The 27,828-nt window shown below is 41.3% G+C and overlaps 1 protein-coding gene across 1 annotated transcript in view; it reads right to left on the bottom strand.

Moving 5' to 3' along the window:
* Positions 1-135: 135 nt before the first annotated feature.
* Positions 136-27,828, bottom strand: part of phactr2 (phosphatase and actin regulator 2) — a 38,426-nt gene continuing 10,733 nt past the window's right edge. Inside the window, exons 2-13 of the mRNA XM_079168585.1 lie at positions 15,279-15,464; positions 14,732-14,806; positions 14,450-14,590; positions 13,049-13,294; positions 11,338-11,860; positions 10,829-11,004; positions 10,074-10,230; positions 9,061-9,116; positions 7,338-7,399; positions 6,808-6,945; positions 5,535-5,611; positions 136-4,592 (exon numbers count right to left, since the gene is read on the bottom strand). Of these exons, the coding sequence (XP_079024711.1) occupies positions 4,577-4,592; positions 5,535-5,611; positions 6,808-6,945; positions 7,338-7,399; positions 9,061-9,116; positions 10,074-10,230; positions 10,829-11,004; positions 11,338-11,860; positions 13,049-13,294; positions 14,450-14,590; positions 14,732-14,806; positions 15,279-15,464 (1,853 nt within the window). The 3' untranslated portion in view covers positions 136-4,576. The remainder of the gene's footprint in view (positions 4,593-5,534; positions 5,612-6,807; positions 6,946-7,337; positions 7,400-9,060; positions 9,117-10,073; positions 10,231-10,828; positions 11,005-11,337; positions 11,861-13,048; positions 13,295-14,449; positions 14,591-14,731; positions 14,807-15,278; positions 15,465-27,828) is intronic.

Below are 27,828 nucleotides of genomic sequence, written 5' to 3'. Positions count from 1 at the left end.
TGCCTGTTTGCATCCATATTACTGCTGACACACTTTTATTTATACATTCCTGTGTAATATGCTCAAGCCCATTTTTACGTATGTGATTAAAGTATTTAATGCTCACATGACGAGAAAAAACAAGATGACAAAATAGAGGTTTTTCCATGATTCTTTATATACAAAAACAATGTACACAGTTTGGACATAACAGTAGCTGTTTGGGGGATATATGACATCATCCTATGACTTCAAAGATAAAAAAAAAAAAGATCAATCCATTTAAAGCTGGAGGATTTACATTGCGAATGACACTTGTGATCCCTATAATGATACCTTACTGTGAATCTCACATGATCACATTACACGTTGAAGAATAAAGGCTTTAGGGTCAACCGCAGCAGTAGTCTGATTATGGCTTCTTGATTGTATTTGGGGGGGGGGGGGGGGGGGGGGGGGGTTGATTTGTGGAAGTGATAAAGGAAGCCTCAAGCACCACTACAACAGCAGACATCCTCAAATGTAAACATTTTCATTTTCATGGTGGAAGCCTCCAGCAGCCGGGAAAAACGAGCATCAAAGTGTCTGTGAATGCTTTAAACCAACTGGAATTTTAGAGATTTTTTTTCAAAATAAATATAATGGCAGGAATTGTGTGTTTAATACTTCAACGATGCAAAGGAATGAGCGTTGGGTTATCGTAACTTTTCTTTGGGTTTATTGGGTTTATTTCACAGTTCCATAGCAGATGAGATGAAACAGACTGCAGCCGTAAAAGTGTTTACAGGACTCGCTCCTTGTGATTAATACTGACTGGTCATGATTTAACACCTACAACTCATTCTGGACTACAACATGGATTTATGCACCAGTGTTGCAAAAAAATAAGATTTAGATGTGATGACAGTCCAGACCAGGACTCCCTTGTGAAGTAGTTTCAGTATTAGAAAGTCAGCTGGGCGTTTAAAATAGATAACAAGCTCTAACCCTGGATTTACACAAACAGTGTAATCTTATTAGGTAACACTTTTATTTTCACCACTTATTTATTTATAAGCAGTATATTAACACTTCATAAAAGGTTTGTAACGCGCTACCTATAATGTAGTTCTAAGCAAATATAAAAGACATTTTTAAGTGTATTAATGTACTTTGTCACCAATTCTAACTTCTATGATTCAGCATCATACTTGTTGCATAAACAGCTAATGAATGATTGATAGCACAGTATTTCATGTCTGTTTACCTATGAGCTATTCACACATTTAAAATCATTCAGACAGGTTTAAAACCATTTATAAATGTGTTATTAATACTTGTCATCAAGTCAACTAGACATTAAATACAATAACGAATAGGTTATAATATTTTACATATGTAATATTTTACATATCAACTTTTTCAGTTGATATGGCAAACATCTACTTATTTACAAATTCAGCAATTACGGAGTAACATCATCCTTCATTTGGAGTCATGTTTGAGCCCAAATGGCAAATCTATTCTCTCTCTTTTAGCTCTGTTTTTGGTCTCCACCAAATCCTGAAGGAAATCGATGTGTCTCTTTAGCTGCTAAATGCCCCACTACGTTCACCAGCGAGTCACTTACTGTGTGTCTGCGCTTTGTTGCTGAGCAGGTAGTATAAAGTGGCTTTTCAAAGCTTTTTCTCTGAAAACAGCTTCCTGTTGTGGCGGAAATCACACCATGAGAGCAGTGGGAGCCAAAACAGTAACGTTGTGGACCGGACTGTTAAAGAATGAGCTGGACTCACTTATTTGGTTAGAGCTGCTTTTAAATGTCTTTATCTGCTTAAACCTATATAAACATTTACTCATCATATACTGCTTATAAATGCTAAATAGGCTCGGTTAAAATAAATGTTACTTGTCTTTAAGATGAACTTGTCTTTTCTACAGAGATGCCAGCAGCATATTTATGATCAAAGCTGTTCCACCAACACTTTATATTTGTGTATCTAAAACGTTTATTACAGTCTTTGATGCATTACGTTCACCTTTATAGACCGAATCCTGTTTACTCACTTATAAAATGCATCTGGATTATATCCTCTGCCTGAACCAAATACAATTTCAAGTCACATCCTGTTTTTTTCGTTTTATAGTTTGTGCAAGGTGACCTACGGTCATCTGAAGAAATAAATCAAAAGTGAAGTCCAGAAAGGTTTATAAATTGCTTTTAAACGGAGCCTCCATCCATGAAATATCTACTGCATTGCGCCCGACTTCAGCTAAAGTGAAGGTGGAACAGAATACAAAATAAGATGTTTGATTGTTAACTTCCTGTATACTGTCTGTTTAGGTAACCGGTAGGTTTGGTTAAGACGTGGCAGTTATTCAACATACTGTTTTTAGCATGCTGCCTAGAAACAGCACTGACGCACGTTCTGAACTCTTCATTTCTTTCTTGTCTGGGGCAAATAAGACATCTAAAAGTACGAGTTTAAAACATTCACATCAAAGTTCTATTGGGTCATATTTGTAGTAAAATTGAATTCAATGTATGCACATGCTCGATATACATGTATGTGTACAAAATAATCTATATATATATAGCAACATAGACATTCGCGTGAATGAATACTCTTGGTTCTTTTCCATCATTTCATGTTACAAGCTCATTCAGAAGCAGAAAGAATAAATCTATCTTTTTCAGTTCTTATTTGTAAGAATGACGAGTGTTGTCGAGGTTGGAGGTCTATTATGAGAACACAAGCCTTTGGACGTCAGCAAGCTCAATTTGTCAACCACTTGTCAGCTGACATCTCCTCTATAGTCCAAATGTGCTGGGAAGAAAAACATGTTTTTGTTTAATTCTTATATGAACGTTTTTGTTTAATTCTTATATGAACGTTGAGGCCAAGGTTTGGTTCATTTCTGTCCCAGCTTCGTATATCAGTTGTATTATATAGTTGAGAGCAAGTTATAAGTTCAGGTTCTCTGTCTGCAAATCTGTCCTTCCACATCTCGCCTCTTGACTTTTCTGTTTCTGATAGCTCAGCAAGACATTCTGGCATTCACACAAAAACAAAGCATTATTAATTGATCCCCTTTACGTTGGCATTAACATACATCTTGAGTATTGGAGCACTTCAAAGAAGAAAATGCTCCGAAGGTGAACACTAGAGATCCATAAAACTAAACCACCTCAGCCACGTTGCTGACAAACCATAACTTTAAAGTCTAAACATATTTCCAAGAAATACATTGCGCTGCTTCATACCCTCCCTTGTGTCTGCTTAGATTACTATAACACATATCAATATATTACTTTTGCTTTACATGCCTTACATAAATCAAACTCTGTTGATAAAAACAGATCTTTACCCCTGGATTTAAGGTGCATGTTGGGACAAAATGTATAAGGACCACCTGTCAGCAGGTCTCTCCTTGCGTATCTATCATGTGCTGACAGATTCAATCGCAAAAGCACGTTCAAGGAAATGGAAAATAAAGTACTTCTCGACTTCTTCAAGAGGACTGTTGATTGCTTCAGTGGGGAAACTCGGTGCCTGTTCTCCATTTATCACAGGAAGTCCGCCGCACAAAAGACCAACATAGAATCAAATATCAGCTTTTTCTTTGGCACCAAATTAGAGCTTCAGCCTAAAATGAAAAAACTGAAGTCAAAGCTTGAAAAAGCAGACCCTCTAAACGGCAAGTCCCGCACTTTGTGAACAGAGGTTTGCACTTAATAACTCAACATAAGACAGTATATGATGGTACAAGGTCATCGTGTATCATCAGGAGTGCCGAGGGATTAGAATTGTCTGGAATTGGAGTGATTCCCATCATCGCACTTCACCGTTAACAGCCTCGGGTGCCCACCGATCTCTAGGCTTCAGCAGTTATAAATACAACACTTGCAGATTATTCTTCATCTACATTCACATCTTCATCCTCACAGACTATAACTCTGATGTCATAATGCCCTCTAGTGGCAATATACTTTAAATATGTCTAAAACTGAACTGCAGTATTTCAACTCCGAGAGGCACATCGGAGCAGAACAAACGGCCTCTCCTCCTCCTCCTCCTCTGATCTATGACATATGGCACCGACACCAGCATGCAACCATCCAATCGCTGCCATTTCCTGTTCTAGGAGGATGCCCATATATGGACATTTGGCAGTTAGTAACAAGGCATACCTTGGCAAGTACACTTAACTCTTGAGTACAGCTGAGCCACATTCACTATACTAAGAAGGTACATTTGCCCAATTTTTCCCTCCCTGGAGGCTCTCTATGATGAAGTGAACCAAAACAACAAAAAGCATCACATACCAGCATGTTCTGGCCATCTGCAATAAATAATCTAATCAGAGCGCTACGCACACCAATGTTCTGACTATAGATATGTGCAAATGTTTCACTGGTGTCCATGGATGGCCAAGGCCTTAAGACACACCTGTTACTGTCACTATAGACAGAAATGTATATCATCAGCTGCAAGAGGATCCCAAAGCAAAATGGACTGAGCTGTGGACCGAGGGTCTGGAGGGCCGGGGGGGGGGGGACTGCTGGGAGCTGTGGACCGGAGAGCTTGTGGTGCTGACGTCCAGCTGGCAGTGAGAGCGCTTAGGGCCGATGGAATCTGGAAATACAAACGCACAAGTGTGAAAATACAACACACACATGTACAATATAAATGTAATATCTACAAATCAATCATAGTAGTTCAGGGTTACATTGTAATGGGTTGTTAGTTCTCATTTGTTCCAACTTGATTTATTCTTTTTTTTTAAAGTGACAGCCCTAAACCACATACAAAAATGATGTGCATTCGATCATCTACTGCTGCCCAGTTTTGATCCAATATGGATCTTCACCAGGCACAAAAACACTCAAACGTCCTTACCCTAAACAAAATGAATTCATAGAGGCCTTGAGCTGCAGCCAATTGCTTTAGAGAATGAAAATCGTCTGGTGCAATGATGTTTTTAAGAGTGTTTTTGTGCTGAGGAGTTATGACTGATCGAAACACTGCAGCAAGCATAAAGTTGCTTTTAGTGTCATAAATTATGACGGAATACAAAAAGATAAAACTTTATCTATCCAGAGGGAAATTGCTGTGCATATATAAAAGTCTCGGCTAACAATAAAAATAAGTTGGAAATCCAAAATATATACAATATAGACAATGCCAAAATCAGGTTAACAGTCGGGGTCATACGAATATGGACAGGTGAACGATTCAAGGTTAATAGCGTTCAGATAAAATGAACATTTTCAACTGATATCAGTGAAATATTTTAGTTAAATTGTGTATATTTTCTACGGGTGGACTTGATCTCTCTACGCTCTGCACAGCGATACAATAAACCAAGTCACACAGATCTGGGCTAAGGAACTGGAGTCCACCCAGGTGTGTAGATCACAGCTTTAATGATGGCGGAAATGGCTCTGGAGGATCAGAGTAATACAAATATTGATCGATGTGAACTCGTAAACTGCAGGATTCATGGGCATGAATCACTAATGAAGTGTGAGTTATCGTGCGGGTCGACTAAATGGTGGTCATCGACCGCTCGAGTACCTGGTGAACTGTTTGCTGTCTTCGTGAACCTCCATCTCCCGGCTCTTAAACTCATTCAGCTCCTTACGGATAGCAGCCTGAGGGGCAGAACACGCACATACACACACACACACACACACACACACACACACACACACACACACACACATTACATTACATACAATCATTTAGCAGACGCTTTTATTCAAAGCGACTTACAATTCAGTATCTATCTATACACCGTAGGCACAGCTACGGGAGCATTTTGGGGTTAAGCGTCTTGCTCAAGGACACAAACAAATCTCATAAAAATGCAACTAGCAGGACAAGGCCACCTGTTCCCCAAACACACATACAACATCATAACACAGTTATTACACAGCTGTGTTTTCTACTCTAATCCCATTGGACCTTTTGAGCTATATTTGTGAGTACTTTCCATAAATATGTAGCTGCAGACTTTGCTTCAGGGAACTACCCACAATTCATAATGTAATGCTGTAATGTGCTGGCAAGGACAATGTACACATGAACAATGTACACAGCAGCAAACATGTGCATTGTTCTTTGTTCCCCAGGGATTATGTTGATTTATTTTTGTCTGCTGTTGTCAAACAACATAAAAATGATATAGAAGATTATTGTATCCAGAAAGTTAGTTTTATCAAACTATATATGAAAATGGATCTGGTGACATGAAGTCCTGTCTCTTTCCTCTTACAGCATTTGTCTCTTCCTCTGTTGCTGCTGTGCAGTTGATTCAGATTAAAGTCGGTGAGGGTTCAGCGCTCAGGAGGTCTATGGTCTGGGATTTCTCTATGTTGTGTAGTATTAAACATCAACAGCAGAGGGCAGGCTGGACATAGAAACTGCCCTCCAGCGAAGATCTGCTGCACGCCTGCCTTTTATATTCTTTGTGTATCGACACATGTATCATCTCACTTCATGTAAGCTGAGGTGAATTTCACCGAGTGCAACAACAGCCTCCATAGAAGAGAGGAGGCTGTTACGTCATCCGATCACTGCTCAAGGTTTTGCAATAACACAGTCAACAATCACATATGGGTGTAACGTTCAGGTGTCCTCGTACTTTTGGCCATGTGGTGTACTTTGACATCCTTTAACCACCCGCAGTTCACTCACATGTTCATGTCGATATAACACTTAATGTATAAAGTATGTAAACCAATCAGCAACAGCTGGATAAGTTGATAACATAATAAAGATAAAAGTAGTCAAACAATAAGAAACAAATAGTCAAGCTTTTACAATGCGACGTATTAACTTTTAGCACCTTATCGGCGGGAGTAAGCCGTGTCCAGGGTTTGTCTGCCCGCCGGTCATAGTCTTTGGCGTCCGTTACCTCCACGTACTCGTTAAAACACAGAATCCTGCGCTCGACGAGCTCTGCCACCGTAGGCCTCACACTCAGCTACCCCCACACACACACACACACACACACACGCAGGAAGAAAGAGAGAAATTAGACGACAAACATCAAAGTTCAAGAATGGTCCTTTTTAGTCTTAAGCCGATATGCTTATGCATCATTTTGTTATTGCACCCTCTATTTATTATTTGAAAGGTTTCTAGGAAGCAAATGTTTTCTTTAATCAGGACTAGAGACTGAGATACACGTCTCAGTTCCATCTGTGTCCACTAGATGGGCCGATATCTCCAAAAAAGCATCTAGTCTGCCTCCTAATGTGAATCATAAGGTGGAGCAAAACATATTAGCAGCTAAATATAGACTCACTGTATCCTGACCTCTCTTCTCTGTGTGTGTGTGTGTGTGTGTGTGTGTGTGGTTGGCGTTTACAGTACCTTTCTGGAGAGTCTCCTTTTTAACTCTTGCTTGGCTTCTTGCTCCTCTGCTTCATTCTTTTCTGCATGCAGAAAAAGCCAACAGAGTCATTTCACAACTACTGTGTCTGCAACAAGCTTCTGCTTCTATTTATAAACAGCAAGATTTGATTCGCCTTATAAAAATGTGTCCATGGCTGTGAAGCAGTGTGATTGCCTTTACATACACAGAACTTACATCCTTTGATTTCTTCTAGAGAAAGAATGTAACATGTGCGTTGAATATGTAAAGCATTCTCTCTCGTGGCGTCTTTGTGGATGTATGTGGCACACTCGCTCACTAAACGCCTTTGGGCATGGAGACTAACCAAGCAAAGACATTTGATTCAAGTGACTTTGAACTTGGCATGGTTGTCGCCAGACGACCTGCTTTGTGATTTAAACACATAAACATATCTTGGGTTTGACAGAGAATGGTCCAAATAAGAAATAAACGTCCAGTGGTGTGCAGACGATGGTGGTGGTGGGACAGGAGATTTGCATCATGGATGTGCAGCCGACAAATGTGCAACAACTGCATGATTTTAATCACGTCAATATGGACCTGAATCTCTGAGGAATGTTGTTCCCCTGCTGGAGCTCCATGAATGAATCCATGCCATAATAAAGAATTAAAGATGTACCTAATAAAGCGGCCGGAGAGTGTATATAGTAGTCCCGTCAGAGTCTGGAATAACTATCTCACCTAACTCTCATGTCCCATAATCAGAACAAGTGAGCAGAACTGCTTTTTGCTTTTGGCGTTTCTTCCTAAATGAAAAAGTTACGCAATAAATATCCGTCATCTTGTTCTTCGTGCTGTACACATCGGAGGGACGCAGGCTGTGCGTTACACTGTAAACCACGACACTTACAAGCAACAACACCTCCAGATGGACGCCAAGCACTGAAGTTGCGAACCAACTGGTTGCACAATCTGGGTGCAAAAGGTAAACACATGCCCTTCAGCCCCCTTTACGTCAGCAGGTCTGCATCGCTACACCAGCCAGTTGTGAAGCCGAAGGTTCATCCTGGCAGTTAAACAGCTGTTGTATATTTCAAAGTATTTCATGGAACAACTGTATTAACAAATGAATGAACTCAGAAATACTGTTCAGATATCTTTAAGTTCCTTTGTGGTCATGTTAAACTGTTGGGTAACAATTTATATTAAGTCATATTTGTTGTAGCAATCAAAGACTTCTGAGTTTTGAATTTTAATTTCCTGTGTTGTAGCCACTGGATTCAAACCTCGTAATTGTGGGCTGCTATTTTCACTTATTTTCCACTTAGCATAAAACATATTTACTTAGCTTATAGAAGGAGAAAAAGCAGTTTGAAACTGGTTTTGTTAGACCACAACTTTGAAATGATAATACTCAAAGCTTAAATGCTCTGAAATTGGCAGAAAAAGTGATCCAGCAAAACCCTCCAGCAGATGATTTCAGGCCAGCTTTGTAGCATGACACACAAATAATATTTGATATTTATGTGTAGTATGTGTGTGTGTATTGTGCACAGTGTAACTCGTAGCTTACACGGCCGTATTCTGTCTCAACTATCTGATTAATGAGACACACAAGTCATATTGTACCTGGTTCAACCTGGAACATCCATCTTCTTGCTCAGATATATATATGTTAGACCGTTCATTTCAAGTTGCGGAGCATCACCGCTCAGTTTCAGAGATATTTCATGAACTTACGCTTGAGGATGTTTCTCTGCTCCAGCTCCTCTGTGGAGGGTCTTTGGCTCAGGCGCCTGAAAAGACAAAACTGGGTTCACATACTTCTCTAGCAGGAGCACACGAGACTGAACAACATTACACCGGCTTAAGAAAAACATTTGTGATTTATTTTTTGTTTTGTTATAACTTTTTATCCCGAAAATGTTATATATATATTTTTGGACAAGTAGTATAGGACTTTTTTGTACTTTTTTATACAATAGTTTTCTCATCAACCTCTTAGGTATTGTATTTAACATGTAGGCGTTCTGGCCTATTGCTAAGCTGAACTTGGCTGTTTCCTGACATTTTTTTCCTTTTTTGGCAAATAATATATTACTATTTCCTACTAATATACTTCTACTTTTCTACATTTTTATGTTTTCTTTCTACATCTAGTAGTGTCTAGGTTATATTTAATATATATGCTTATTCAATATTGATCTTAATGTTTCTATTTGTTCAGCTCTGCTCTGATTGGACCAACCTGCGAGTAGACTGACTCTCAATCATGCAGATCACAATCACCTGAGTAATGAACGTATTTGCGTCAACATACTGATTGTTGATGGTGATTTCGTTAATATCGAAGCTCTCCGTTAGATCGAAACGTGGCACATTTAAAATGTGTATATTTTGTATACATTGAAACTATTTCTTATTTCACACACTTTTCTTGTTGTTAATCCGAAGGCTGTTTGTCACCAGCTGTTCTGCCTCATCTGGTAGAAAAAGCTAAACTAAACTTAAGGACAGATTTTTGAAATGCATCATTTGTACCAGTACACCGCCCACAACTACACAACATATTAAACAGTCTCTGTTGTTTCCTTGCTGATCTACTATGAAAATTCACAGCTTGCTTCATTTTCACAGCATGCTGTGTGTGTGTGTGTGTGTGTGTGTGTGTGTGTGTGTGTGTGTGTGTGTGTGTGTGTGTGTGTGTGTGTGTGTGTGTGTGTGTGTGTGTGTGTGTGTGTGTGTGTGTGTACCTGACTAGTTTGGAGCCTATCTTTTGGCGTAGCTCATGTCTCTCCGTCTCAGAGCTCTTCGGCAGAATGTTTTTCTCCTCCAGCTCTCTCTTGCTGGGACGGTTCCCGAGCTTGATGTTCAGGGTGTCTCGTCGGCGGATCTTCATGGCCAGAGCGCCTGGAACAAAGACACAACAGTGAGAACTAGTCACGGGCTTCTTAACCACCCGCATGGACAACTGAGATGCCACCGCAGTAATGGCGGCTTGATTGTGTCCACCGACGGTCCAAAGATCGGCCTATAGCTAACGATGTCAGCCGTTTGGGTTATTCTAGAGCCGACGTGCTTAGCATCAACTATCATGACACCCTTTTAAGACATTATGGTCTGTTTTTTCTGTTCCTAAGCTCTACCGAACGCTAAGTGACACTTAAAACAGGTCAGCTTGATACATACCACAAACTGCAGGTGCTAATGACCATGACTTGTTGGAATGTACAGACTGTGTGAAACTACAAGAGTAACCTAACGAACTGGTGACTCGGTGTACTCTGAGGAACATGCATCTCTGTGTCAAATGTAAATAAAAAGCTAGAGCTGCTTGTTCCTTCCGGCATTTTTAACAGCGTTCACAAAATGAATAGAATATCCTTAATGAAACCTCACACAAAGCCTCGTACAAAACACCAACACGTGAAAGTTAATGACGTGTGGTCACGAGGAGCTTCTCTGAAATGTCCGTACGAGTTCTAGGAGTACACAATTAATCCCGTACTGGTTGTGTACTCGTCTTCCTCCTCGTCTTCCTCCTCCTCTCGGTACAGGATTGGTCCGTCGGAGTCAGAGTCGCTAGTCTGGCTGTATCTCGGCCTATCCGGGATCACCGTCACCATGGCCCGCTCCGTGTTCACGCTGAGGCCCTGTGGCCTCTCAGCTTGGGCCTCTGCAGACCTGCGGGAGACAATAACACGACAGCGTGAGCTCACTGTAATTATTACTCCCTCTCTCTCTTTTCTTTCTCTGCCTCTTCTTCATCTCTATTCTCTTTCTCCACCTCACACCTCCAATTGCTCCTCTACACCACACACACACACACACACACACCTTATACTACAAAATCGATTTAAATGATTGCACTCAATTAATTAAAAATATAGATATATTGTCAGCCATCCTTTTTTAAGCATGCCGCATGTGACGACAGTTGGACTACTGTGTAGAGATGTTCTCTAGAAGTATAAGAAACATGAGGAATGTTTCACCTACTCTCTACTATATTTTTACCTCGGGCTGTTCTCCGCAGCAGACTCCGTTTCTCCTTTCTTCTTCTCTTCTTCTCCACCCTCCCCTCCCGCTCTCCCCCGTTTCTCCCCCTGTGAGCTGCTGCCCGCCTCTCCCACTGTGAAGGAAGTGTCCTCTGTAGCGCTGTTGATATGGGGAGACTGGATGGCGGGTCCAGGACCCATACCCTTGTGGGTCTCCTCACCCGCAGTGGAGGCATTGGGAGCAGATTTAGGCTCTGCAGCATGAGTTCCCTCTGTCTCATTGCCTGAGGCTTTAGATGAGGCAGGCTTGGTGTTTGAGGAAAGGAGCGAGGATTTTAACTCCCCAGGCTGGCTCGGAGTCTCTGCGGGGGCCTTTTGAGGTACGGAGGAAGAGGTGGGAGTGTTTGATTTCCGGTTCGTCCGTGCATCGGTTCCCTCCGTCTGTGCTAAAGCGTCCTTAGATGCACGGGAACGAGGGGTGGAAGTGGAGGTGGAGGTATTTTTTGCTGTGAATCCTGTCTTCTTTGGATGGGAGGATTTGGCTGAAGAGAAACAGGAGCAAGGGAAAGATAGAAGAGAAATATTAGACTTTTTCTTTTCTTAAGATGCTCCAATTTCCTCCCACAGAAGACACACAGGTTACAGAATCTTCTGCAGGTGTGACTCATGTCCTATCTATACAGATGACTTGTCTTATACCAGTATTTAGTCCAACTTAGATTTAAGTATCTTTTTTTCCAGCAAAAAATATTTTCAATGTGTTTTATAAATGTACAGTTAATATAATTTGTTTAAAAAGGTAGAAAAAAAGGTTGATGGGAGAAATATAATAAATGCTCCTTTTGGTCCCAGCTGAGTCACGACCACACCAACATCTATTCATTAACAAAACACAAAGGCCATAATATTTCAGTCGTAGAATAACCATTTCTAATCATTATCAATCATCAAACATGCCTCAAATATGGGATACTTAAAGTCATACTGAATTAAATAGTCCCTTCATTGTCTTTGAAGTGACTGTGTGTGCTGGTAAAAGCAGCCTGAGGAAAGGAAAATACTGAACACGTTATTAAAACACTAAGAAAACAACTTTTGTTCCACTTCGCCAATAACTTAAAATAAATCGCACAGAGGCCTCCAGAAAAGACTGCATGAACATCACATGTTCCACCATGCTGTAAGTTAATGGAGTACACACACACACACTGGATGAAGGGATAAAGGGAGATGATCATGCCCTTGCATCATGCCATCAATCAAATCAATCAAAACCACATGAGATTGTCGGACCTTAGTCACACTCATGTGCTCTCGCACATGCACACACACACACACACACACACACACACACACACACACACACACACACACACACACACAGAGTTGTATTGGGCGTTTACAGAGCTAAGAAAATACATTTTCACTTCTGCATTCTCAGAAACAGATCTCACAAACAGTTACTCACAACACTGGAAATCTCTTCTAATGAGGAAAGGACGCAATCAAGAGGGAGAGACAGATACTATTTAGTAGCAACTTCACAGAAGCTTGACTCGACTAACTCTTCCAGAGCATGACGCCGTGGTTTACAGGTGCAGACAGCTTTATAGCGAGTCTTCATTCCCTTCAAACAAGGATGCAAGCACATTTTCCATGCAGGGAGGCAGGCAGGAACACTGAGAACACTGACAGGCAAACTGGCTTCAGTCCCAACTAGCTGAACTTACCAATCCCGCGACTAGTGTTGTTAGTGCTCCGTGGGTTAGCTTTAGCTTGAGTGGATGAGCCTGTCTTGCCTGTGGTTTTGGCAGTCTTTTTAGTCCCCGAAGCACCGTCTCTTTGCTTAGTTGTGGCTGCAGTGCCAGCCGCCGGTTTGGAAGAGGAGGGCAGAGTGGGGCTCTGCTGTTTTTTAGCTTGAACGTCCCGGGGTCGCACCTGCTTTGCCCGGGCGAGCGGTTTAGTATCGCACCTTTCTGAGCAGATGCACATTTGTGCCAAACAGATGCACAGATGGACATGAGAGAAAAGCAAAGAAAGAGATACTGATGGATAAGAGGTGAGTTGGACAGAGATGCTGCTGATGAGAGACGACGTTTGATCGGTTAGTCTCGGGCAGGTTTTTATTTAGATTGTATCAACATGAATGATGTATAAGGCTTGGGATATGAAGGATTAAAAAACCCATTAACCTTCCCCCTCCTCCGACGTGAAGGCATGTGCGTTCTGCTACTGTGTTTGTTTGTTGCCTGTGCCTCTCTGATTATTGGCAAATGAACGAACAAATGGCTCCAAGTTCAATGCTAACAGGGTTGAGATGAGAACAGCACAACACTTAGGCAGCATCAGACAGAAGAACAGCGGGCCGGTCTCCTGAGGGCGAGGGAGGCATTAGCGGACGGCTACTGCTCTGTTCAGACTGTGAACGCCTGCTGCAGGCCGGTACAATGGGGATATCTATCTGAACACATTAGACCCTGTCAGAGATCCCACAGAGGATTTAATGCCAGCCAGAAAACTGCAGCCGGTACAAATGACCGAGAGGAAAAGACTTCAAAGCAACACACATCTAAAAGAAGCTGTGTTAGTTCGAGCATATAAATCATTATCTTTGTTCTCTGCTGGACACATTCATACCACTGTGGATACAGAATATCTCCATTTTCCAAGAAAGAAATTAGACACTTGGACCATAAACTATTTCTTTCGGCTTGAAGCGTAAAACAAATCATGGTTATTCATGATGAAACTGGAGAGAAAGAACCTCTTTCCAACTCTCACTTCTTTTTATATGTTCTTTCTATTTTTTCTACACAGATTGTGCCAATCTCATTATTTCTTTTGTGGCTTTCAAATTGTATATTTTACGCTCAATCCAAAGTGTTGTCACTGTGATCATTGAGCTTAACAGTAACAATTAGCCACTTCTAATTTTGAAAATGGAAGTTTGTCAAATTCAAGAACAAGACAAACGCCTCAATAAAGTTAATTATCATTTCAGCTGTACTATACAAGTGAGAAACTACTATTCCAGGGCTGAAGTGTCAACTAGTACAGAGATCAGACAGACACCAACTAGCCCTGGTGTGACAAAAGCTCATGTTAGATGCAGTGACTCATCCAAAAGTTACCTGTTTTGTCCTCAGTGCCGTCGGGCCCGGTGGCCTGCTCCTCCAGCGCCGTTTCTGGAGACTCAATGTCAACTTTGACCTCTTCTGATGTCACACCAGATGTGGCGTGCCCATTCAGATTTTCACTGCTGATCGTTTCATCTATAGGAGATAAACAACAGTTACCAGCTTGATGAAATCCTCTGCTTTTCAGAGGTGTTCAGTTGCTCGGAAGCAGAGGACAGGTTTTGGGGTTTAAAGTGTAAATGACGAAGAAACATGTGAATGAATGATCAGACAAACCTTGGTCAAGGATGAGAACTCCTTTCTTGATGAGCTCCTCCCTCGTTTGTCTGGTGGAGATTTTTCTCTCCAGAACTGAAAGATCAACCAGATCGAGGCCTTTATCTTGTCTTGTCTAGCTACAGCAAACAATTTACACAGAATTCTACGAACGCATTGCACAACAGCCACTTTCCTCTTCTTTTTGCGAAAAGGCACGCGTCAGCGCCACGTATATAGAGTCAAAGATGAGGAACTAAGTCGCAACTGCTGCTGTTTTTCTCTCACTAGAAAACGAGGTTTTGTATAGATTTCAATTTCAATGTCCATGTTTGTCTTCACTTCCAAGTAAATGGTTTAAATAACTGGGTTCACACATTTAAATGTGTACATAGACCTGGCAGCCATGAAGAAAAAGAGCTTTTTCGTATTTACTTCTGTCCCTTTTTATTTCCCAGCTACAAACAAACCCGTTTCACTCTTTTCCTTTTAAAGCTCCTCTGGGAGCATCATTGCTCCTGTTCACACTTCATGTTCAGCACAAGTCCAAAAGTGCAAGACGTCCTACCTTTGGAGAGATCCTGGAACTTGTCGCTGGTCTTCTTCTTCCTCCACTTCCAGGGTTTGAACAGCTTTCCTATTGACGACAGCTTGCCTCGTTGCTGCCGTGTTGGAGGGGCATTCTGGGTATTGGTGGCGCTGTCCACCACCACGTCACAGCTGGCCAGCGATGATGATTTCTCCAACCCATCAACTACAAGACACACGTGCAGAAATACAAAAACAGAACATCAGCACCATGAAACAAACACAAGCGTGCCCCACAGTTCTCTATATGCACGAGGTGAAGCTTCATGTGATGCATTGAGATAATACATCACGTCATTCAAATAAACAATGGGATCTGTTCACGGCTAATGCTGGACTTGAATGTGTTCGGGAACACTAGATCCAGATTAACTTCAAGCAAACAAAAGTCTTCTTTTCTCTTGTTCCTATTGCAAAACACTGACTAGTTTCATTAAGATCCCTGTTATCGTATGAAATGTGGATGAAATCAACAAGCTAACTCATGACACATTGGATATCTTGCCCACATTAAAATGTTAGAAGCGCACATTGCAACTTAAGTCCCTACGTGTCTAAAATGTACTGTACTGAAGTGGTTACCTAACAAGAATCAAGATGTTTAATAAACCTCAACTGAAACAATCTGCATAGGTAAAGACGCCTCTTTTGTTGAACTCAATAAATGTTTCTTTGTTGCTTTTTTTTTTTAATATTGTCATGGACCATTTCGCTGTATATTGCCGCATTAATATCTTGTTTCTCTCAGTGTTCAACGGCTGAGCAGGAATATCATTCCTAACTCTGTATTTGTACAGTACTTGCAGTGTGTGTGTGTGTGTGTGTGTCTGTGTGTGTGTCTTGGTTAGATCCCTGTCCTTCCACAAGTCCTCCTCTTCCTGTTGAAAGATAAGAAGTCCTGTGAACCCTCTAGAAGACTTCAGGCAGTGTGCAGATGGTGTGTGTTTATGTATGTGTGTGTGTGTGTATGCGCGTCATACCGGAACCTTACAGAGGAAAGAGAGGTGGTGTGTGATCCCTCAGATTCAAGCAGAGGAAGGTTTTTGTTGTTTCAGTTCTGCTGACTCGCTCGAGGGAGCCCAGCAGGGATCAAAAGGTTATTATCTCTGCTAACACACTTTAGGTCATTTTTCCCCGAACATCATAATTTGTAGCTTCAAATTACTAAATGGATTCCCTCAAAGGAATGTCAAGTTATTGTAGCAGCTAGGAGCTGAAGTTTGAGTCTGAGGCTGGTCAGGACAGTTAGGGAGAGTTTACAGCAGGTTAGCAGTTGTTTTAAGGTACATATGCCCTCAAATGACTGAATTTAACTTTTTAAAAAAAGAGTACTCCACTGGTTTAGCATTACAAAATGGCATTGTTGGACTGCAGCAGAACCAGAGATATTTTAATTCTACTGATCAATCAATCAACAAAACTCTTGTCATTGCCGTGTCTCTTCCTGCTCCTTAGGTTAGGTTTACTTTCATTTTAACATATCCATTATTCCATTATTACTCTCTCGTTTCAGATACTTCTCTTCCTGCCCTTGTGCATTTTCCCGCCTGTGTGATTGTCTCCCCCGCCCTCCGATTGGATTCACCTGTGCCTAATCATCCTCGCCTGCTCTGTGTGTTTAGTCTGTGTGTTTCCCAGTCTCTGTGCCAGTTCGTCTGTGTTCCCCCCGAGTCCAGCGGTCCAGCAATCTCCTTAGTGTTCCTGGTTTTTTTTCTGATCTCTCTGCCTGTTATTATAGACTTTGTGTTTGCCTCGTCTTTGCCTGCTTTGTTTGCCTGATTAGCCGACGGATCTCCTGTGTACCGAACCTGTTTGATTAGTGAAGACTGTCTTACTGCACCTCTGGGTCCTGCCTTTGAGTCATGTTATTTCCCTGTGGGTTTAGCAGTCGTGACAGTTTCTACTGTACCACACTGTCTCTTGTGTTTGTGTGTGTGCTCACGCTTTAATTAAGTTTGAACAAGTACTGTGCATTTAATTAAAATACTGGAGGAAAGTTAAATTAAATCATTCCGCCTGTTAGAACAATCACGTCAATGTCGAGGATATGGTGTTTGTTTGCGTGTTATTATCTTGTGTACATGTCAGAGATGCTGACCTGCACTCATCTCTTCAACAAACACATTTTTATTATCCATGACAATATCAGAGAGCGAGATGGTCGGAGGGATTTAACCTTTAGCTGGTAAGAAATGGGAGCGCATAGAGTAATGAGACTGAATCAGATGCTGATGGGTAAAGATGCAAAGACCAACTGCTCTCAGCTCGTGTCCTTTTCAATAACTACTGAAAGAAACATAAAGGTTGTTTGAAACAGTGCAGAGTTTTCTCAAATCCCTTTAAGAGGCTTATGCAGCAAAATGGTCAGCAGAAAAAACAGCTGAAAACACACTCGGCAACATTTAGAAAGAATTATTGCTGTTGCCCAACAGCACAAAGCCAGCGTTTGAAAGGTAAATCGAAAGAATGCGGTTGAAGTCCAGGAAATGGAAAAACACATTTTTCTGAACTCATCTGTAATATTTTCTCGTCTGATGGAGCTAATCCGTATCCTGGTCTTCAGCTCAATAGAAAACAATCTATAGCCTGTTAATTGGTTGGCTCTCACCAGCACTGACAGACAGCCGATGCCAGATGTTGTTGGTCATCTGGTGCTCAGTGCGCCTCACTGATGGCTCAAAGTGATCAGCTGATGGTAGATGAATGCAGGGCAGCCTATTTTATATCAAAAGTGAAGGTACGGCTTCAGGTATTTGGCCGTCTGCAGGAGAGTTATGTCATCAGGAAACAAATGGTAATCAGCCTAGATTATAAAGTTGGGCGATTTAGAAAATATATCTCATTGCGATTATTTTTGACTGATTGCAATTTCGATAAGATTTGCGGCAATTAATACATCATTATTTTCATTTTCATTAAAAATAATATTAAAATGAGTAAGGTGTGATTTTTGCCAGGATCTGAACCAAACAAGTATATCTTAAGTCTGTAGAATATGAAGTGTAGGCCGGGACATCTGTGCAGCACAATATTTAATTTAAAACGGTATTTCTTTTACTTTTCGCCTTTAACAATAACTGCTCCTCCTGCGATTTGGTATTACAATTGCAATTGATTTTAATTAATAAAATGTTGATAAATTGTGCAGCCCAAAAAGCAATCACAGCATGACACACAAGTATGCTGGTTTGACTGCTTTCAGCAGGATTGTGCTCGCCTTACGACCCTGACTGTTGAGGGATGTAGCAAAACGACATTTACATTCACAAACAGGGCAATTAAAAGCACAAAAACCACGAGCAAAGACATGGAAAAATGCAGTGCAGAGGCCAGTACACGCTCTCCCCAGACACCAATTTAATTCTCCCTCTCGCACATACATGTATACACACACACACACACACACACACACACACACACACACACACACACGCACACACACACACACACACACACACACACACACACACACACACACTTCCTGTTCCTGTGTTGATATCAAATCGCAACAATAGGTGCATTTCAGCAGCTGCTTTGTGCAGCTAATGATGGGAAAATCAGTAACAGAGATTATCATCACCATTAGCCCACCGATTAAACCTCGAGTGGGAACCCAACATGGACGATGGACAGACGTATTACTCGCAGAGAGAAAGAGAAAGAAGAGAAAGGACAAGGGAAATAAAAAGATGAATGTTGACTCAGAGAATAGAGAAGAGAAAATAGATAGTGAACTGACAGTCTTTTGCAGAAAGTCATCTTCATCAACAGACACGTGCTTCATTATTTTCTGAAGAAATCCTGATTTTGTTTATTAGAGCGGTTGAAGCCGGATCCAGACGGATCACATTTTTGAGATCTGAAACTGATACGCGTCATGTTGCAATACAGGAAATTGATATTTTCATACGCCTACAGTTCTAAGACACAAGTGTTAATCTTCAAAAAAATCTCAGTGGAGAGCAACTCAACACTAAATCGTCCCGTTATTCAAATCTACACTTACACAACTTAAAAGACATTTACTTTAGCTGTTACGTAACATTTTCAGACATCAAAATACACAACTGACATCACAATCACTAGAATTACGTTAATGTTCTTTGTAAAGAAAATTAAAGAAATGCCAAGTGGCATACCTAATCTAATTCATTGTTTGAGATAAATAATAATAAACTATTAATTTATCCGTATATCCACACAGCAGCAGAGCCTTAAACTACAGTTGAGAATGTGCCTGTATTAATTCTGTTCTTTGGGACCCACTGCTCTAGACCCCCACGAAAACAAGGCCGTCACCACAACAACGGCAGCATTAGTCGTTTCAGGAAGTTCCCCAAAATTACATATGTTTAGTTTCAAGAGACAAAACGCATACATACAGAGCAAAGGAGGAAGTCAAGTGACGTTATTTTTTGAGCGAGGATGCCCTCAAACATCCCCTAATCTTATCATAACAATGACAACAAAGGTTCCTTAACCTTGCTAAGTACTTATTTTAACCATGATCTTCCCCGAACTCAAACCCATTGATCTCTGTGCCTAAACCATAACCAAACCTTGACCACAGCGTGAATACAGACATCAACTGTCAGCAGCGAAAGGAAGCAACGGCATCAACCACCATCAGGTAGCCGTGAACAGACGGCTAAAGAACACAATGCAGCTTCGCCTCAAAGCCTCGGAAAGATAAACGTGTGCTTTACAATATATGACAAATAAATATACTACAGCACGTCCTCTTCAACGAGGAAAGTTGAAACGAGGGCAATTCAGGGACGTTATTACATTTTACAGCCGCTGCTGACTGGACTCTGGTGATTCCACAGGGAGGCTTTTTTGACTTTGGAACGGATGACTCGTGATGTCACGCTGAAGGGGGGTGAGTCAGGGTTTGGATGTAAAGCAGCTGTGGGAATGAGTGAGATAATCAGAAACACAACTTGAGACACGACAGGCGCCTCAATGAAGTAATCACACGGGGGTCAGTGAGCTGTTTAGCATCAGATAAGTAACTGTAAAACAAATAAATGAATGTGACGTTAAGGTTGAAGTGCCGATGTTTTGTGACAAAGCCAGTGTGACGGCCCCTCTGCCTGTGTCTCTGCTGTCTTTCTTCAGGGCTGCAGACCTGATTGAGGACTAATCAGTGGCATTGGACACACCTGGGCCCCGTGTGGCCCCCATGCATTAAAGCTTGAGCAGCAGAAGTCATTTGTTGGCGGATCTCCTCTCACCCGAAACCTTTGTTTGGTTTCTTTTCTGTGTTTTTACAGCACAACAGATTCCTCCCATCCGTTTGTATTGACTTTATCTGTTGAGTATAACCGTGTGTCTCCCATTTTTGTCACAGTTTAAGAGCTGGGCTGTGACAGCCAGCGTGGTTTTTTTTTTGGTTTCAGACGTTATGGCAGGAACATGTGTTGAGGAGGAAGAGGAGGGGGAAAAGGGAGAGGCTTCCTTCCTTTGCTGCAAGTCACCGGGGACGTCACGAACGGACGGAGAGGGAGAAAGAGGCAAAGAGAGACAGAAGAGAAGACAGACAGGGAGAGGGAGAAGGGGAGAGGTGGAAAGTGAGGTGGGGCAAAAAGAAAATGTGGGAAGGAGGAGGAGGAGGAGGAGGAGGAGGAGGAGGAAGGCAGAAACTTGCAGGGGAAAGAAGAAAATATGGCAAAAAAAGGAGGTGTTGGGTGAGAGCGGAGGAGGGAGGGGCGACGCTGGGCATTAGCTGATGTTTTAACACTTGGGTCATTTCTTCCAAACTTTTCTCTAATGTAGGCCAGAGAAGCACAGGCCTGTTAAACTCATGATACTCAGAGGGCCTGCTGGATTAAAGTCAGGAGTAACGGACCCAAAATAAATCCAAGAGGAGAGACTGCAGCTTCCCAGCGTTTTAACGCTCAGTCATAACTCATTAAGGCTGAGAGGTTATCAGTTTTATATTAATGATCTTTCAATAAGACCCTGACAGATCATTTCCCCCTCCTGCTATTAGTACTGTAGATTCAGCATTTTAAAGCACAGCATCATAATGTAACCCGTAACGATGAGCCTATATAGATCACTATTATGTCCTCAGGACCCGATGCATGTTGGCTTAAGTGTGCCACAAAACAGTCTGAGTCTTTACTTCTAAATGCTGACAGCGTCATAAAAAAAGGTCCAGTTTTGTTTTCATCTGGAGTCCTTCGTCTCTTCCTGTGCCTCGCTGCCTTAAAGCGTTCCCATAAAAAATGTGAGCAAATGGCAAATGTTTACTTTTATGGCTCATGGACAGACAAAGGACTACAGTGGACAAAGAAAAAAACAAAACTATTTGTAAGTGTTGAGGTACAGCACGTTCTCACACACTCCTCTGCTAATGTAGTCTCATATTTGATCTTTTAAGGCTTTAAGTGACTCTGTGCTTCAAGTTCATAATGCATCCATCCGGTAGTTTATCTTCAGTTGCAGGCTGGACGACCTTTTCATGTATATGACAAGCTGGCGACTCACTTTGTTTAAGGAAGACTACGACTGGTAACGGAGCAGAATTATGATTTAAATCAGATATCAGGTCTCAACCCAACAGAGATTTTGGAGCCACGCTTTAGACCGCCCTCCCTACCGCCATCATCAAAACACCAAAATTAGGGGAAATCTTTTGGAATAATAGTGTAAATCTCTCTGGGACCCGGAGAATCTTAAGCCAAGGCGTATTGGAGCCGACTCGTGTTGGTTTTACCTCCGACAATCTCTAAAACTAATATACTTGTTCATCTGAAGCAGTGATTCATATTCATGTGACGCTTATTGAATTGGTGGTTTTCTTTTGCGTCAGGTGGAAAATTGCAGTCGGTGGCATTCACTTTGTACCGCAGGTGTGAAACAGCCCTCGGCATTGACAGTGAGAATGAAACCTGCATGGCCCTCGGTCACAGGAACTGAGATTAAGAATATATTAAAAAAAGGATATAACAGTTTTTTTTTAAATTTTGGAGTAGTTTGTTTTGGGAGTGTTATGAGTAAAACATGGAAGGAATACCCAAATAGAGATCAATAAATGAATAATTAGACATTTCATGGTACAAGTGAGGGCTCGCTGTTTTTCCTTTCTATCATGTGACAATAAACTGAACTTTTATGTAACTTTTCAGGCAACAAGTATGTGGTCCCAGCCCTTCAAGTGTCCTCTCCCCATTGTAAATCATTGTATACTGAACATTTGGGCTTTTTTTTAAGTGTTGGATGGACAAAAAAAAGGCAATTTGATAAGGGTTACATTTTGATGGGCATTTTAATAGACCAAACACACAATTAGTTAATAAAAAATGAAAATAACCATCAGCTGTAGCCCTGGTATTTCTTGTGAAGCCTTAACAATGACTCACTTAAAGACTTATTTTCGATAATAAGGTCCATTCTGCGAATTAAATGTAAATCCACTTGGATTGCACACTGAGCCCTCAGAGAGATCTCTGGGCTCTCGTAAGGAAAACAAACCGAGCTGTTCAAACCGGTTGCTAAACACATAAAGTCATATTAACTAAACAGAGCACTTCATTATACAGCGGTGGCAGCGATGCAACTCTTCGGTTGCACAACAGCCCGTCCTCTCACAGTGAAGTCCGCTTCACCAACAGTTGGGCAGCGCAACACTTAGAAACCGAGAGGATGCGAGCGCGTCTGAGAGAGAGCTAACTTCCTATTAGCACGAGCCCGTTTAGCGCGTTGTTTCTGTGTTGGAACCGCGAGGAGGTTTCCGTGGATTATCCGACAGAAATGTTGCAAAGCAAGAGGGGCAGAAATGAGCAAACATCCTGAGTAAAGACAGCGGAATGTGTGTGTGTGTGTGCGTGTGTGTGTGCGTGTGAGACAACAGGGAGGCACGTAACGTTACATATGTGCACACACACTCACCGCTCGCAGGCTCAGACACAGCAGACACAGCGGTCTGACCCATATTCAGCTTCTCCGGACCGACACCACCCCACCCACCTCCTCCAAAAAAAACACACCCAGATCAGGGGCTTCTCTCGCCGCTTAAATCCCCTCCGCGGTCGCCGAGTGAGTTCATTTAAAAAAAAGCAAAGTTTCAGACCATGATGGCTGAGTCGCTGGAAACTTGGTTCACTGACTGACTGAGAGCCGCTACTACGTCGTAACTTCCCCTCCCTCCCTCCTCGCCTCCTCCTCCTCCTGTGAGCAGCTGAAGAATGCCTCTCATTCCTCGCTGCGGATTAGAGGCGCTGCTGGGGTCAAAGAGTGAAGAAGGTCCGACACCTTCAGCCACTAGTTTACACAGTGATGGAGGAACGTTATACAATATTCAACACAACATGTATGTAAAAATAATTAAAAGTGCAGCATTCAAAAGTACAAGTTTGAGGAACCATTCGTCTACTTGTTACTTCTACTCTGCAGAAGGGAGATATTGTTCTTTTATTTGACAAATTGTTGACATATCAAATCAATATGATGATGCTATGAAATTAAACCATTTGGCTTGTGACCCCTTACAAAAGCTCTCTCTATATATATAATGAGAGATTAACCCCTTTAAAACTTCTCAGATGGTTTCATTTAAATAACTGTTCGGGGCCCCAAAAAAGGTCAAATCAGCCATTATTTATATAAAAAAAAGAAAAAAGCTAAGATAAGACAATATTCAAAATAATTGTCTTATCTTTGTTTTTCTTCTTTCATTGATGTATCAGTATATGACATCTAAGATACAGTAATGTCATTTTAAAGAACTGAAAAGGAAGAATGAAAGAGGAACTTTTGGGTTTCAGTGTCACTTTGTCTAACTGTTGGTAATAATATATCAGTGACAGCAGACATTTTTCAGCAAACAATACATATGTATCTCCTTATATAGGATTTTTTATTATAATGAAGTATTTTTACATGTTCTATTGGTACTCATACATAAGCTAAGGATGTGACACGTTCATTTCATTTTTACAAATTAATTTAATAGCTTTTAAAGAGCAAATACAAGTTTGTGTGTGTGCAGATAGACTGTACAGCTTGTGGTGCAGACCTGCAAATGTCTGGATATCACATATATACACAAATAGACCTCAATCCTTATCCCTTCAAGCTGGGACAGATAAGAAGGGATGGTGGGATGATGGTTGTCAGTAAAAAGGTATGACGTAATGCTGAAACAATTCAATATTTAGTCAATTAATCGTTGACACAATGGTTGATACATTTTCAGTAAAAGGTGAAATTTTCCCGTCACAAATTCCTAAAGGCCAAGAAGATGACGTCAAATTGCCTAAAGATATTTATTTAATTATCATATCTGACCAATAAAAGCAGGTTTTTAAAAATTCTCCTGATGTTTTATTCAAGGATACTTTGTATTATATTTCTCTTTTTAAACCCTTTGTGACTTTTTTGTATTATCACGTAATTCGTTGATGTAATGTCCCAAATCCTTTTTATGGGTAAAGAAGAAGACAAAGACGAAGAAGAAGAAGAGGGAAATGAAGAAGACAAAGAGAGAAATAAAGAAGAAGAAGAGAGATATTAAGAAGAAATGTATACTGTGGTAACTGTTGCTTCATAGACAGAAAAAATAGGCTTTAAATGAAACATTTAAAGATATCTGTGGGATCAGAATCGACAAACCCAGTGTGGCACAATAAATTAAGCTCACAGTCCACGATGAATATACCAGCTGATGGTCTGGACAGCGTCTCTGGCTCCAAATAACAGTCAATACAATCCGAGCTACCGGGGAGGCGATTTATTTTGAAAAAAAGGAGATGACAGTGAGCCCTGAATCCAGCTTTGAGTAGATCAAAGGGGAGCAAAGGCTGAAATCTGTCACGGTTGGTGAGCACAGACTTTAAATCCTTTGACGGTACGACAGAGAAATAATATCTGTTTAATGCTATAGACACTCAAGCTCTCACCACTTCTCACTGACGACTGTGGCAAACCAAGCCAAACACTCCTGCCCCAGACTCTCAATATGGGAGTCGACTAGAGTGTCATGTGTGTGTGTGTGTGTGTGAGAGAGAGAGAGAGGGAGAGAGACACACAGACAGAGAGACAGACAGAGATTTATCTGTCATTACTGTCCACAGTGTCAGTTCAGCTTGACCTTCAGTCCTTCAGCTTGACTAAATTGGGTGGTCAGACATCAATGCACACACACACACACACACACTTATACACCCGCATTTGGGTTTTCATAACTTTTGGGGACATTTCATTGACTTGCATTCATTTCTTGAGGAGTTACCCTAACCCAGGGGTCGGCAACCTTTACTATCCAAAGAGCCATTGTGCTCTATTTTCCACCAAATAAAATTCGTCTGGAGCCGCAAAAGCTATTTGATATCACAGTTTATAAAGTTTTATATATAGTTATATTATATATACAAAAACTATAGTTTGTTGTATTTATTAAATTATAGAACAAGAATAAAGACACTTGTTGACATTTTATTGCTATTTTACATGTTGTAACAATATCAAACTCTTGTAAAGAGGAGAGTTTGCTGCAGCAGTTGAGGAATCGCTCTTTTCCGCTCAACTCCAGCTTGATACTTTCCAGCAAATGCTGTGTGCTTGTTCTGGAAGCGTCTTTCAACATTACATTTTTTGTTGTTTGCAAATTTCTCGCCACATATCAAGCATACAGGTAAGCCAGCATCGTTCGCAGTGAAAGCAAATGAATACATCCACGCAGAATTAAACTCTCTATTTTCCTCCGTGACTTTTCTGTTTTTGGATTTATCCATTGATAGTTTACCGAGGGCGGGGGTCTGCAGATCATGATCAGCAAGTTGCAGGGAAAGGCACTTTATGACATAAGATGCAAGTACTATTTTGCTCGACAGAGTTCGAATCCAGGTTGATGCGATCTTTCCATAAATATATTTTCTGCAATGTATTTCTTCATACGTGGCTGTGATGTAGTGCTCACTTAATCGTAATCCCCGCAATATATATGAGATGTGGCTTTTAGATCTCCAGCAATATGTTTGTGAATGTGTTACGAATCTGCCGCAACAGAGGGGCCGAAGAGCCGCATGCGGCTCCGGAGCCGCAGGTTCCCTGCCCTAACCATAACTTAGACCTAACCCACCTTAACCTCATCCTTAAACTTAACCCAACCTTACCTTAAATCATGTCATCACACACAAATGTAATGATTGACATATTGGGACTTGCAATTTGTCCTCAAAAGGAAGGCCAGTCCCCACAATGTGACTGTGTCAGACTTATGTCCCCACAAGAAAGGTAAAACACACACACACACACACACACACACACACACACACACACACACACACACACACACACAATGTAAGGACAAGACTGCCATCTAGCGTTTCAACACAACTCAAACGACTAAAGGTGATTTGCCATTAACTCTTTGCTTCTCCATGTCTCTGTTGGACACCCCTCCTTTTCTCCCCTCAGTCATTAAAGCGTAAGAAGCCACCAACAGAGGCGTGTAAATAATCACATACAGTGGGAGAGAACATTCTTGCTATGGATTGCTGCAACAGGAAAAATAAAACCATCAGCAAACTCTAAACAAAACCAATTTGGGAAGTTCACAGGAGGAAAATGGGGGAGATCAAAACGAAGCAGTGCATTTGGCTCCTGCAGCAGTGTGTGCAGACCGAAGTTGTTAAAGTACTTGCACAGGCTCATTCGCCACCTCTTACGCAATATATCCACCTGGCTCATCTGCAATCAATAGATTGGCTGATTAAAATCTTCTCATCCTGACGTGATTCACAAAGTCCTACACCTGACACTGACATCATTAAATATAAATACCTTGAGTACAGGCTAATGTACTGGAATCACGATATCTGACAGCAGCTTGAGAGCCTTTGCAAATGCTTCACATCCACGTTTGTTTGTATTCAATAATCCATATACACATTCACACCTGGCAGCTGCCATGACGGCCGCAGTCTTACAGGACTGTTGTTAGCAAAGAAGATGGAAGTTGATAATTGAGACAGGAAGGAAGCCAGTGACGAGGTGGAGGATGGAAGTACTTAGTAAAGTTAACAGGAGGAAAGTGACTGCATTAGTATTGAATGGGAGGTAATGTCATTAACTTGATGTAGCATTGACGGATACTGAATGTGTTGGAGGCTACACGTGTGTTAAAGGGCAGTGATAAAATACGGTGGCGTTGAGAATCAGATCACCAGGTCTAACAGGTGAGAAATTATTTTGTCTTTCATGCCATCGAATTGTTAAATTCTCAATGGTTAATTGATGATTCAGTTGGATGTGCTTCAAGTTAAATGATATGCTTTCATTGAGTGTTATGTCAGCCTAATGGGTTTTTCCATTAATTTATGTTTTTTTATGTTCAAGTCTGTGTTCTGTTTCACCTGGCCGCAAGAGTGGTCGTTTTCTAGAAACAAATTGCCAAAACTTGCAGAAACTTTCGCTTTCGACCACCTATCCTAACTTGAACCATTCAAGTTCAATGTCAAACTTTACCCATTTCGCGAGAGTTATGCAAATTGTAGACATGACACGATTTTGTTGTTAAC

This window comes from Pholis gunnellus (assembly GCF_910591455.1).
Source record: "Pholis gunnellus genome assembly, chromosome: 11".
NCBI lineage: Eukaryota > Metazoa > Chordata > Actinopteri > Perciformes > Pholidae > Pholis > Pholis gunnellus.
This window is presented reverse-complemented; position numbering and strand designations above follow the sequence as displayed.